The sequence below is a fragment of the Aphis gossypii genome, chromosome 1 (assembly GCF_020184175.1).
Source record: "Aphis gossypii isolate Hap1 chromosome 1, ASM2018417v2, whole genome shotgun sequence".
NCBI lineage: Eukaryota > Metazoa > Arthropoda > Insecta > Hemiptera > Aphididae > Aphis > Aphis gossypii.
In genome coordinates this window covers 77,722,626-77,737,986 of record NC_065530.1, presented here as the reverse complement: position 1 = coordinate 77,737,986, position 15,361 = coordinate 77,722,626, and the positions used below count along the sequence as shown (strand labels likewise).

General features: G+C 22.8%; 1 protein-coding gene across 5 annotated transcripts in view; it reads right to left on the bottom strand.

The window, feature by feature from the left end:
• Positions 1–15,361, bottom strand: part of LOC114127969 (protein kinase C, brain isozyme) — an 81,462-nt gene that overhangs the window by 34,473 nt on the left and 31,628 nt on the right. For 2 of the 5 annotated variants that reach the window (XM_027992354.2, XM_027992356.2), the window contains exons 4-5: positions 7,246–7,357; positions 3,127–3,255 (exon numbers count right to left, since the gene is read on the bottom strand). In XM_027992354.2, coding sequence (XP_027848155.1) covers positions 3,127–3,255; positions 7,246–7,357 — 241 coding nt within the window. Of the gene's footprint in view, positions 1–3,126; positions 3,256–3,830; positions 3,943–7,245; positions 7,358–15,361 lie in introns of all 5 variants that reach the window. The other 3 variants (XM_027992355.2, XM_027992357.2, XM_050198036.1) reach the window with 2 other exon arrangements.

The following is a 15,361-nucleotide window of genomic DNA, read 5'->3' as shown; positions in this document are numbered from 1 at the left end:
TCTACCAAACTTCACAAGAAATAAATAATTTTTGTATTATGACAATAATACATGCTTTTTTCAGAAATAATACCTCCAATTATCAACTGGATAACAAAGCTTTTTTGCACTGGTTATGACCGGCGTTATTTTTAATCAATTTTGGATAGATTGACAGGTATAAAAAGAAAAAAACGGTATTATAATATCAATATTTTTCGTGTCAATAATTAATGAAAATTATTTATTTAATCAAGTATCAATTTGCACGTTAAACATATTTATATAACAATATCAAAATATTACGTGTGATATTTTTAGATGTTAATATTCAAAATTTTCCATTTTTTAGTTAATATGTCAACAACTCAATGTAAAACAATCATCAAAATTAATTTAATAGATTTACTTACTTATAAATCACTAATATTTATAGGCAGCATATATAATTTAATTTAATACTATTGTCTATTTTCTACAGAAATAGATATAAATTTTATTTTTTCTAAAAATGATGCTACTGGCTGTTTCTAATTAACATTTAATATTATTGATGCAATTTCAATAATATATTATAATAATAATCACATACTTCAATAAATTGAATTAAAAGCAAGTTATAGGTAGGTATAATACTTGAGCGTATTTTAATTGAACATAAAACGATTTAATGAGATACTAATTTTTTATTAATAAAATAAATTAGAAATATTTAGAACTTTCATCTACCATTAATTTTTATCAACCATTAAATATGAATTTATCAAGCTATCATCAAACAAACTGCAGCATATTCATATTGTATTCAAATATGGGGTAAAACTTTCTTAAGAACAATATTCAGTCAATATTTTGTCAAATCGTCAATGTTGCTTAGTTCATCAATAACTATAATCTTCAAGCTCACTTAAAAATGTTAACATTAACACAATAAACCAAATCCTACTAACTTTTATACAAAAGTTAATCCATCATCAAAACCCACTAATTAATGGACTTTCCTCCTGCACAATTATCTCCAATGACATCTAAAACGAACATAGCTTAGAGTTTTTAATTTAAACCGTAGAGTGACACTGGTTTCAAGCTCTGGTTATTCCGTATAATAGTCATTCAATTTATCATGACGTAACAAAAATCACTTATTACACTTTTTGATTCTCAGTGAAATGATGAAGGTATTGGTTTTACAAAAATAAATGTCTTTTTTTTGTCTTAAAACATTTTTTCATTAGAAAAAATTATTTTATCTTAAATTGTGAGAATGATTTCTGACACAACATCAGAAATATTTCTAGTTTCTACTTTGGGGGATAAAAAATAAAAAATTGTAAGAATATTTAAAAATAATCGGGAAAAACAAAAAAAATAAACTAAGAAAAAAAGGTATTCTTTTATTACATTGAGGACCACTTTGCAGTAATTATTATAAGTATAATAAAAACTATAAATGAATAAACTTTATTCTATTTTATTACCTAACCACAATTGTAACATAATAATAAAATAACGTGCACAGACTTGTGTCTCTTGAATTGTGACTTATAACAAAAGGTAATAGTATAATACATATAACACAACCTTAAAAAAATATAATAAAGGAACATTAAATAAGTCTGACCACCTGCGCTACACGCAAAACCAGATTTTAAGAAAATTTATTTCGCTATTTTTGTACATTAAAAATAAACAACTGCAGTTGTTCTACATGTAAAAAATTCAAATTTACAACTATTTATTTAAAAGTTTTAAAATATTTTATCTATTTTAATAGCTATAACCATTTTTAATATTCTATATTTTTAGTTTTATTTTGATAAATTCAACATTTTTGTAGTCCAAAGGCTTCAGAATATAAAACAAAATGTATCTTAAGTTGTACGGATAAAAGCTTAAAAATATTAAAGCTGCATAGGCACGATCTATTTTTATAGACGTTTCAAGTTCAAATTTTGAAAATACAAATTGTATATCCAAACGGAAAAAAAATAGGCATGTGGGTACCATTCTGCTATACAGTAGTAGTCGAATAGGTCACTGCTATGGATGTAATAAATTTAAATTCAATGATGTATCATTGTGTACGGAAAATGATTGTGAGTGGAAACGTTCCATAAACCTGTATCATTAATTATATTTCATGATATGTTTTTGGATATTGCTGTCAAAGTAATTTATTTTACTATTAGTAAAATGCTACTTGGTATAATACTAGGTTACTATAGAACATAAAATGTACCTATAATCTATTCAATTATTTTAACAAATATAAAAATGTATAGGTACGTAATACGTTTTATAAACTTAAAATTTTGAAACATAAACATGTATATTAATTTAAATTTTTTTTAAATTCTTATTAACATTAAATACCGAAAACGTTCATAATTAACATATTTTATCAGATTAAATGCGTTTTATATGCATTGCCTATATTATATTTCCATAAATATACTTCTAGATTACTGATTAAATTTACAAACATCAATACACTACCCACAGATATTTTTATGTCAAATAAAAAATCACTTTAAATTTACGTGATTTAAATTTTGTAGAACCAGAACAATCAAACTTCGATATCAAATATAATATAAATACATGGAAAAATACAAATTACCTATATCTTTAAGCCACTGGTAATAAAAATACTCAAACTGCGTACTCATAATTTACACATAGAAAGTCATAATGATAGTTTATTAAATTAATATTTAATAAAAGAATTACTACAATTAAATATTTAAGGCGACAAACATTGCAATAGCTAGCTAACAAATATAAAATTATTCATGTCTACACAATTATAATACAAGCTAAAACTTGTCTATATAATTAATTAATTAATTAAGGTGTTTTTGTTTATTCATATAAAGTATAATATTGTAGTTTCAAAACAATATTAAAACCAATACCTCCAAATTATTGAGTTGTCTAAAGAAAAGATTAAAATATGTCAACCTAGTATATAGATTATAAAAAATTCGCACAATGCACATATACAAGTTCAGGACTTATTTTTACCATATAACAGCAATACAGTTTTAATAAATATGTATCATTTTTTATATATATTTATTTTCTTACAAAATGCAAAATATTCTTATGGTGTAATAACTAAGTTTGAATTAAACTAATATTACTTACTTTCTATGATAAGTTTCGTTCCGTGGCACGTGACTTTCACTTCTATTCGTCCACGTCGTTCTGTATGATCGCAACCGCATAAATTCGGAACACTCTCTTGACACCGCTTATGTACATTCATATCACATGCTAATTTGTTTAAGTATAATATAAAATATTTAATTAAAACAGACATTTTTTAATTTTAAAATATGTTTACTTTAAACAAATCGTGTTAAAATACAGTTAAAGCTCAAAAATATAGTAAATAAAATGTGAAAATGTCATGCATAAAATATTATAAAAAACTGCCATGCAGAGGTATGTATTAATACTGAATCATTAAATAAAATTTTAAAAGTTGTTAATAATATTGACAGTACCTAAATCTATAAATCAGTATGGAAAAATTTAAGAGCCATATCAATAAGGCTAATAATATTTTCGTGAAATAAATATCTAAAATAAATGAATAATTGGAGATTTGAATACATGTAGATGATTTAAAATTATTCAAGTACAAAACTTAATTAGTTTCTATTCGTGTTGATTAATTCTATTACGTGGCATGTTTCATTTAAACACTAAAATAAAGCAAAATAAAAATGAAAACAAAAACAAATTATAACTATACCTTTTGAACAAAAATTAAACTTATTAGATAAATCTAATTTTGTTTAAAGTCGATTATAAAGTATGTGTTTTATTGGTTTATTTTTTCTAACCTGTACACTTGAGACCCTGGTGGGTAATGCCGTGCAACATAGATCCACAATGGTCGCAAAAAGAAGGTGTGATATACGTATGAAGATCCCATTGATGTTTCGCCGTTTCGGCCTAGATATATCCGTTCATCAGGATAACATAATTGGATAGTTTAAGGACGTGTTGTGTTTGGTCAATAATTTTTTTTTTGTTTTTTTTTCATTATAATAAAGTTACGTTGGGAAATTAATCGTTAACCAAATGTTTCATACAAATAATAGCAAAAAGAATATCGTGCCATACGTCAGGATGACCACATACAAAAATAAAATAAAAATTGAATAATAATAGTTATAGTACAGTATTATAAATCAAACAAAAGATAAAACCAAATAAACTAGTGTAATACTACTGTAATATTATTGATCTACAAAAATAATTTAATTTTACCGAGAGGAAGTGTAGTTAAGATTTTTTCAGTTAGTACAAATGATTACTAAAAAACAAAAATAAAAGAGAAGTACAATAATTTTAGGCATGATGAAAAACGTAAAATGTGTCCAAATGTATAGTTTTTGGTTATCGTTAGTAATGATAAATAACCAATCATAATTTTCTTGTATTAAAATTTTATATATTATACATTAATATATAATAATAAAAATTACTTATTTAGTTTCAAAAAAATAAATTATTGATAACTACAACTAATACAAGGAAATTGTTTTGTGAAAAAATTTGAAGTGATATTATTACTTTCTATAAAATCTATATTATGACTTTAGGAGTGTTATTTTATAAATTAAAAAAGTTCTTCAAGATATCCAATAAATATAAAAATAAGGAATATAATGGTTGAGTTGACAAAGACGGTTGAGAGTTAAGAGTTACTAAAGGAAGTGACTTATTATTAAGAAAAAGAGATCGTAATTTCCTTTAATATATCAAAAACCTATATGCGCCTCTAAAAACTTAGCCATTAAGTGACCGATTTAAACCATAATAGGTCTACTCCTAGATCAACAGAAAATAAATATATTAAATGTATAGGATATTTGAGATTTTGGGAGTATCTTAAAAGAACTAGGGAAACTTATTACGGCTATAAATTAAAATACTGTCATTGTTGAATATAAAAGTTTTATCTTATCTTATTTTAAAGTGGAATAAGCTTAAATTTTATACCACGTAGTGTTATATTCAAATAAACATTTATATTATGAATATTTTAATTTTAATTTAATATTAGATAGTTATCGTAAAACAACCGAATTTAAAAATAAAGTATAAAGTTGTAAAATTACATTTAACAATATGTACTATAAATTATAACTTATAATAAACCACATGAATTGTTATTGTAAATAAAATAATTAAAATCATAATTTGTTAAGATAATATCAAGCATAAAGAACTTGTAATAAAACATTTATTGGTGTTAAGATAAAGCATAAACAATCTAACATGTATCTAGTGCATATTTTAAGAATTTTATTATAACAAGACAATTGTGTTTTAGTTAATAATTAATCCAAAAGTACACTTCCTCTAATAAAAAAAAAAAAAATTAAAAATTAAAAATCGTAAAAATATATTTTTAAAGAAAAATGTTTAAATGAGGTCATAGACTATAATAATAAGCTAATGTTATACATTGTTTAGGTTAAAATTGTTTAAACATTAAATGGTTTAAATCGTTTATCGAGTGTGGGTGTAAAGCCCACACTTGATACGTGTTTAATAAAATATATTTTTCAAATATCAAAAACATTAATCAAGTTTGTAACAATATATCGATAAATTCAATGCAATTACCTATTATAGTGCTATTTAATATAGTTTATTTACAGTCATCATCAAATATCTTAGCCCAGTCCGGGCGGCGTTATTCAACAAAAGTTCCCAAAATGGTATTGTCCCTATACTACCACTGTATTACCAATTAATCCCATACTCACCACCACAACATGATTTTCTACTATACTTTGCGTATGGCTATGTGATATTAATATAACTCAATAATAAATTCAAAAATAGACCGGAAAATAAATGTTACGATATTATTTAATGCTATATTAGCCATAGTTAATTGTATAAGATGTCGAAAAGCTGCACTGTATCACTGGCTATCATACCGCCCAGACGGTGTCTAGATACGACGATGACTACGCCTAAATGTAATAAATACCAAATAAAATATATTATTATTTATTTATAAACTGCGTATATTATATCCTAAACAATTGAGAAAAATTGGCTTAAAGAATAAATTATGCGATTTTAGGTGTCAAATGAAACGATAAGTAACATTTATATTAAATTAAATTGATATAGGTACAATACATAACCTACCCTTAAACCAATTAAAGTAATTATTACACTATAATTCCGCTAATATGATATTATGTTTAAATTTGATATGCTATCAGAACAATTTATAATTTGCACATTTAACCGTTAAGGAAATTAAGCAAACTTGTGTCAGACGAAACGAGATATTTTTTAATTTAAAACAAAAAAATAAAGTAAACCTATTATAATAACGTACTATCAAAAAAAAAACATAATAATAATAATAATAAATAGGAGTATCATTATTAAGTATAATAATAGAATAAATATTAAACACATATCTTGAATATATATCGGTTAGGTTAGTTAATAATATATCGGTATTTATCGAATTAAAAAAATATCGTAATATAATAAGTTAAGTTAAACCGTTTAAAATATAATTAAAACCACTGTTATTTTTTTTATTTTGCTTAAACCTTACGATACCTACCCAATTTAAAAAACAATGTTTTATTATTTTCATTTCACCAAGTTCTACTTAACAGTAATTCTGTACATCAACCATTAGTTATATAGTATATAATACATATATACTTCGAAACTTGAATCCGAGGCTAACCGCCATGACAATGTTATATCCTCAAAGATGATTCAAACCGGGAAAAATGAACATCTCCCAAACTGTATTGTATATATATATATGTATATATACATATAAAATGTACACGCAAAGTGTATACAAAATGTATTAGTAGTTAATTAGGGCTGTTGGCTGTTGGTTACGCAGAAATGGTGGTTACTGGTATCTCTCTATACACTACACCACCGTTTTTGTTAATGCATCGCGATTATTATTTTGAAAACTCTCGTGCAAGCTTTAAGAAGAGTATGTATAGTGGTTTTAAATAGCAAGTCTATGCTTAAATGCTCATTGTAATTAAAAATTAAAATTAAAATAATGTTATAAAAAGTAATGTAGAGAACACAGGCAGGCATTCAGGTAGAATTCAGAACAAACAAAATAATAAGAATACAAACACATGAGTATTTTTTTCAAAAAATGAAGAAATTAAAAATAATATAAATATATATTAATATAGGTAAAAGATAAAAAAAAATGTATGTTTCGGATTTGCTGACCTTCGCATTTCATTCCCTGATGTATGATACCGTACAATAATGAGCCACAATGGTCGCAAAATGCTGGGCTAGCGTAGGTATGCACTTTGAACCTGTGCTTGGTCCTGGAAGACTAGCCAGAGAAAATATTTGTTACAAAATAAACAAAATATATTTATCGAAGAAGAAAATAAAATACACCAAAACGATTTAAAATCTTCAAACCCTGCTGCCCTAACTAATACAACCATATTAGCAGAAAAGTAATATTTTTACCATACCTTTTAATATATATTTAAAGTCATCGATCTTTTATTAACTCTTAGATTGTCTTTTATTCGACTAATTGAAACATTATAAAAAGTTATCTATTTAAACGAACATATTTTTAATTAAGTTATGATATCAAAAATAAAAAAATGAATATACCTATACGAGTAATATTTATATACATACATATAAATGTATTTTTATATTAACATAAATAATACGAGTATTCTAGTTCCTAAATATTATTGTTATTTGAATTAACTATTTCGTACGGTATTTAAAAACAATATGACAATATTTAGCATTTATCAATGAATTATGTAAATAATTATGTTTGGTGACCAGCTATTAATAAAATTAAAAATTATAACAAAAAGGGTTATTTTGATTTTACGTGAAAAACGTATATTTAATTAATCAATTTATGTAACAAATACGTCACGATTCATACTAAAAAAAAAAAAAAAATTGAATTAAATGTTCTATAAAAATGTCGAAGATAAGACATTAAATTTACAAGAAAATAGCATATCTAAAACTTACTTAATTTCAGTATTAGTATACAATATACATAAATGACACATGCATTTATTTATATAAATAATAAATACCTGCGTCCTGCATATATTGGATATTATTAAAAAATTGAATGTGACTATTACAGTAATAAGTTTATTTTTATAAACAAGTATTAACTCAAACTGCATTTGAGTTATTTTAATCAAGTAATTTTAAAAAATAATAATTAATCACAAAATTAATACAAAATACGATATAGTAATTGTATACAAAATTATATAATACTGTTTACATATTTTATTTTATTTGAAAAATACTAAGTCTATGCTCTCATTTAAAAAAAAAATTATTTACGGTCCGGAGTATTTTACACTTTAAATAATTTCCCAACAAAACGTATTTATTTATTTACAAATAATATTATACTATTTTTAACCGAATTACAAATATAAATAAATGTCACCTTTCTTTATTTAATTGTAATTTAACTACATACAAATGATTAAATTATTATTCTAAAATTAGGTTGACTTAAGAATTATTCATATAACTCAAGTACATAGATTGTAAAATTTATTAGTTGTAATATGCCTTAATTACTTTAATTTAAATATCATCTCATAAATTAATATAAACTTCAATTATTTATTTTTCAATTTGTTCATCTTACAAACATAATATGACACGATATTATAAAATAATTAAGTTAAATACATTTAACACTGAGAAACGTTTAAAAATATATAATATAATGTTGTATCTGTAAAGTGAAATTAGGGAAATGACTCTATTTATAAACTGAATGTCAAGATAGTGAAATTCGTGCAGATCGTGAATTTTGACGAAAATACATTATATGGACATCCATTTCATGAAATAGACAATACCAATATTTCACATTTTATGTACCTAACTGCCATAAAACAAATTATTGTAAATTATTAAACAATTAAATAACATATTTTATTTTAAACTATAATTGTCTATATTATTGTATGTATAAAAAATAAAAATATAACAATAAATAATACTATATTATATTTTACTAAATCATAAGTATTATTTATAAGTGATACTGATATAAACCATATTTATTATTTATCTATACCAATAAAAATACCTATACTCTATTTTATATGAAAAAAATGCTACCGTGTATGGTCACCCGAAAGCGTCTATTCAGTCGGTGAAGAATTGACAAGTCTAACCAGGATATAGAACACATATTACGAGCATAAATAGCTGATAATAAATAAAATAAAATTAAACGTTCAATTCCATCAAATTGAAAGTAGTCCTTATAAAAATGTATTAAGGAATGATCCAAAAATTGGACTAGGTATCAAATTTACCATCTGATCTGTTAAAGAAATTAACAACGAAAGATCTTAAAATATATCTCAGTTAACGGAAATTAAAAAATATTCAATTGCCTGCAATATTTTTAAAGTTAAAATTAATCTATTGATTCAAATAAAAAAATACAAATTCAACATTAACGTAGACACGAAGGACAAATTAAAGCTGCAGAGAAAATTATCAAAGTAGATAAAATAAAACAGTTATAATGTGTTTTAATAAAAAAAAAAAGACAAATTTTTAAACTAATCATTGAGTTGTATTAGGAGTACCAAAAGTTGATATGGGACCTACAAAAAAGATAACATTAACTTGAAACGAAGTATAATTTACCTAAAGAAAGGTTCAGAATGAAGTGAATGTTTGAACTAATTAACAACTTAATTTGTCGCTAACTAAAAATCCTTGAAATCAAGTAGATGTGCACATTTTAAAAATAATATGCTATTTAACAATCAATATCATTATCAATCATTAAAAAAATAAATTATGAGATAGAAATATACAAAGCTCATAACTTAAAATTAATTTATTATTACCATATTATTATTTATCAATTTCATTTATAAATAATACGTATAGCTTAATATAATATAAAATAATATCATTTGTTGTTGAATAACTTACAACTATTTACCTTATAATAATTATACTAACTACTAAGTGTATAATACAAGTATTGTTCAAATTCATGAAATGAATGTCCATAAAATGTATTTTCGTTAAAATTCCTTCTACAAGAATTTCATTATCTGAAATTCTGATTTATAAAATTAGCAATTTCACCATATGGATGCGATATAATATATAATAAATAATTAATACAAAAAACTATTTTAAACAAAAATGTATAATATATTTTTTTTTAATTTAGGACTGCAGTGTCAAGATAGACAATATTATTAAAAGCTATTCAAATATAATACATGGCAATTTCCATAAACTTTAAAAATCCTAAACATTTTTCAAAATATTTATCAATAATAAACAAAAATACTATGATCATAAGTAGTTATAGATATTTGATTTTTTTTTTATCTACTCCAAGAAAAAATTATGAAAAATCTAGTATTACATTTATAAGCATTAAGACCATAAAAAAATAAAAAAATAACATAAATTGGAAAAATCAAGTATCTATTCATAGCTTAAAATGCTAAGATATTTTGGAAATTAATTTCTAGATAATTCTTTCATAAATTATTTGAAGAAAATGTAATATTCAATAAAACCTATAACAAATTACAAACACATATCTTTTTTGAATAAATTTCATTAAAAACCCATTAGCATTTATTTATTTTCCAGTGTTTTATGAATTAATAACACTACTATAAAATTATATTTTCAAAGACTAAGCAAAAGATAAAAGTAATTTTTTTTTTTTTTTAATTAAACATCTAACATTAATAATTCAACTTTTGATCATTAATAAAGCTCTAAGTTCGAACTTGTATTACTATATAAATGGGTTAACTCAAATTGTATTCTAAAAATCGAAATAAACTAAAAATGTATATTAATAAATATTTTATATCTTTTATGTCTATCATAAAACCAGTTTTTTGATGAATGACAACAGATAATATGTATATCACATTATCACATTCATATAGGGACTATGTAACATTTGCATACATCAATGATAAAAATATGAAATAAATTTATTTTAAATTATTAATATTTTAAGCTATTATATAATTAAATATGTATACTGAATAAAATATACACGTTAAATGTGTAATAATTTTAATCATTTGATAATCTTTGCATTCAAATAAAAAACAATCAAATAACGTGGTAACAACTAAGTAACAACATAAATTAAGAATAAAAAATGTCTAAAGCATCATTTAAAAAAATAAAGTATATAGTAAGATATTTATATCATCAACATTTATACATTAGCATACACTTTAAAATACGGTTAATGTTTTAAGAGCATTAAATAATAATTAATTCGACTTTATTATTTAAATGGCAAAACTTAACTTAAAATTTGTATAATTAGTGAAAAAGCTAGTATATGTTAACAGAACAACATAAAATTGAATAATATAATTATAATAATAACTAATAAGACTAAACTAAAAAAATATTAATTTGTATGAAAAAAAAACTGTTAATAACTATTAAAATTAAAAGCATTGTAAAAATCCTTGAAGAAAAACACTGAATTTTTTTCCTTTAAAATGTAATATTCTGTATACACATAAAAAACAAATAATATTAAAATTTTAAAAATATCTTATTTACTTCCAAAACAAAAATATAATTTATGTAAAAAAAAATAAGTACCCACATTTTAAAAAAAAACTTCTATGAATTATAATTTAAATCTATTAACAATATTTTGAAAAATTATTGTTAATAATTATTAACTCAAATAAATTTATAAGTCATATTTTTAAAATATATCTTAAATCTTACAACATAATGTTGTTAAACTTCAAATAATGCATGAAAAATCTCATGTAAAGAAAATCACATATGTAATTTGCGGCTATTTGCATAGGACATGTAGGAGATGTGTCCATTTTTATTACATAAAATCCTAAAATTTATAAGAATGATAGGACAACACGTCAAATTATGTAATAAATAAATAAAATAAAAAATAAAAATGAACAAGAGTTTGATTGCATTTAATGAATAATTTCAATAAATATTTAAACTACATTTAGAGGTGAATAAATAATTATAATATGAAATAAATAGATGGTATTTTCCATATATAAACAAAAATATAAATTTCATATAATATATGAGACGAAAAATGTTAGGCATTTTTGTTTATTTTTAGGACATATTTTGTGATATTTTAGGGTACAGGCATGCTTATTTTATGATTTTTTTTTGAATACAAAATGTTTAGCTTTAGTCATAAGGTATACTAAAACATAAAAAATAATTGAAAAATCTATCACTAAAATTACACGTTGAATTTAAATCTAAGATAATCATAATTGGGTTCGTTTACATTAAAAAAAAATTCCGTAACTCAGCATTTAATCATACGCATTTTAACAAAAACAACCTTTAGATGAAGTTCATCACAAGACAAATTAAATAGTTCATTACACACAGATAATAAATTGAACTTAACTAAAATTTTGGATACTTAACAAATAATACGCTACAACAATACTATACACTATATTATAATATTGTAGGTCGCACATATTGCACGCATGTTGCCATCTGTTGAGCTCGGTCATCGATCGCCGTTTTACAACAAGGCGTGCTTGTATGTGGTCGCTAGCGAGCTTACACCTTTTTAATGTGCGTACTTTCACCACCAAAGACATGACCCAATTCTAACCCTATGATCTCAAAAAGCTGTAGCATACATATTTAATAACGACATAATTGCTTCAGAGGGCATTATAATATTAAAACACAAAAATTGTATAAATTAAATTTTATAACTGTATGATCTTCAGTACATTGCGGCATAAAAATATACACCAAAGTAATTTGTTCAGCAAAACACAATAAAAACAATTTTACAATTTTAAAATAAATGATCATATTAATCGAAAAATCTTAAAAACCGAAAAATGTAGAAACTTTTATAACTTTTTTTTTTACTAATGAAATTTTCTTGTAAGAAATAAAAATTGAATAATATGAATTAAAACGAAGTCAAAAATATTTTTATCTACACACCAAATAGGAATTTCAAAAACTCTTAAATAATTTTAGTATTAATTAAAATTTATAAATAAAAATTAGACAAAAAACAATTTAAGATAAAAAATATAGCTAAATAAATACAATATTCATGTTTTATTATACTAATGCTACCTATTATATTTATTTATATCACAGAACTCACTTTAAGAAACATATTATGGTTCTCTCTAAATAAAATGATAATATTCACTTACTTAATATTTAAAAAAATAAAAATAAATTGTAAAAGGATTTTATATTTTAGAACACAATTAATAATTTAAATTAAAAAAAAGAAGTGGTTAAGAAGGTCACGCTCAGCTATTAAGTATCGAGTGGACCTCTGTTATAGAGGAAGTCACTATAATGGATGTGTTTAATTTGAATGCAATGATATATTGCATTGATCATTGTATACGAAAAACGATTCCGAACAGAGATGATTTGTCAGCCAAGATATATTTTTCACTAGGTGGTGAAAAAGATAGATAATGTTTTAATGACCTGAATATCACAAAATTAAATCATGTACCTACAGAAAATTCCAATTTAAAAAACTGGTGTATGTTTCATGTTTCTACGACTAGTAATTTTTAACTATAACAAAGTCCTAAAATTATTTGATAGTAAATCGTTATTTCACGCATGAATTTTTGATTTCAAAAAATTTTTATGATTTAAACTTAAGATAAAATTATTTTAATTGACCAACGCTCAACTTTTTTTATAATTATTGTAAGCCAAACTTATGAAAACCTTGTTTTAAATTTTCAATGCTTAGCTACTTATACAAAACATTTTATAAATTTTTAACTAGGTACAAAACAGTTTGCAAATATTCATGATTATGATGAATTTTGTCAATATTTGAAATTCAAATAACGCTAATAAAAAAAAAATTGAACCAATATATTTTAATAATTTTTGAATCACTATAAGACTACCTTATGAGGAACATTGTAATACATTTTTAAATATTTTGACTGAGTCAAAAAATATACATACATCGATATTTATAAAAAAAAAAAAACAAATCGAATATTTTAAATCCCTAGAAATAGCCTTAAAATAAGCAAAATATTTAAAAAATTAAATTATGTAAAGAAAATGCCAACTTAAATAACTAGTGAAAGTTTCAAGTATTTACGACTTATACTTTTTGAATAATAACAAATATTTAAAATCGTTTGTGGATAAATCGTTATCGTTACTCGAGATTAAGTAAAAATTTAAAATTCAGACGCTTATAACATTTTTTCCTATAATAATAAGGCAGGAGTTTTCTTCATAATTATTTAAAACGAAACTTATGGAAAACTTTGTGTTGAATAATTTAACCTTTTATTTAACCTTAGATATGAATACAAACAATTTATAAATTTTCTACTAGAAAATTACTAGTGAATTTTCGCGATGTTGATATATTTCATAACAATTTGAACTTTAAATGCTTATAAAAAATTTGTGACTAACGATTTTTGATTTTTTTTTTAACTACAATAAGAAAATAAGAACAACTTATATGAAACCTTGTATTAAATTATCAAATATTTTGGGTACCAATCATTTTTTATCAATATTTCATTTGTCTATAAATAGCTCAAAAAAGCCATAATATTTTGAAAATTTAACTATATATAGATAATTATAATATAAATATTTGATAAAAATTTAAAGTATTTAGTGTTTCGTTATTGAGTTACAACTATATAAAAAATCGATTTTGTCAAAAACCAGTATTGCGTAAAAATTCCCGTTTTCCGTCACTTTTTTATGGTTTCCCCGATGCTTTTGAAAAAAATATACACACACACATTGTAAAATCATTAAATTCATCCTTCCGTTCAGAATCTATATATTAATTAATGTATATATTAATCAATATATCTAATATTGGTGTAATAAGTTTGGAACAAACCTAGTAGTTAGTTTAAAATAGAATTTAAAGTATAAAATAATTTTAATTTAAACAAATCATTGAGTTAAATCCAAAAAAAATAGGTTTATATATTTTAAATACATTATTTAATACAGGTTTGAATTCATTATTCGAAACATTTAACTCAAGTTTAAAAAATACATACTACATAATATTGCACTTACGATTAAACATAAATTAAAGTAATACTAAGAACCATTTTATCAAGTTAACATTAAAAATGTAAAAAAAAATACTACTGATAGTATCAACTATTTATTTTTTTGTATTTTTAGTACATAATTATTCACTAATAAATACGTTTTGTTGGATCGACTACATTAATGTATCAATATTGCCTATACTAGCCGCCGTTATAAAATATATGAAAAAAAA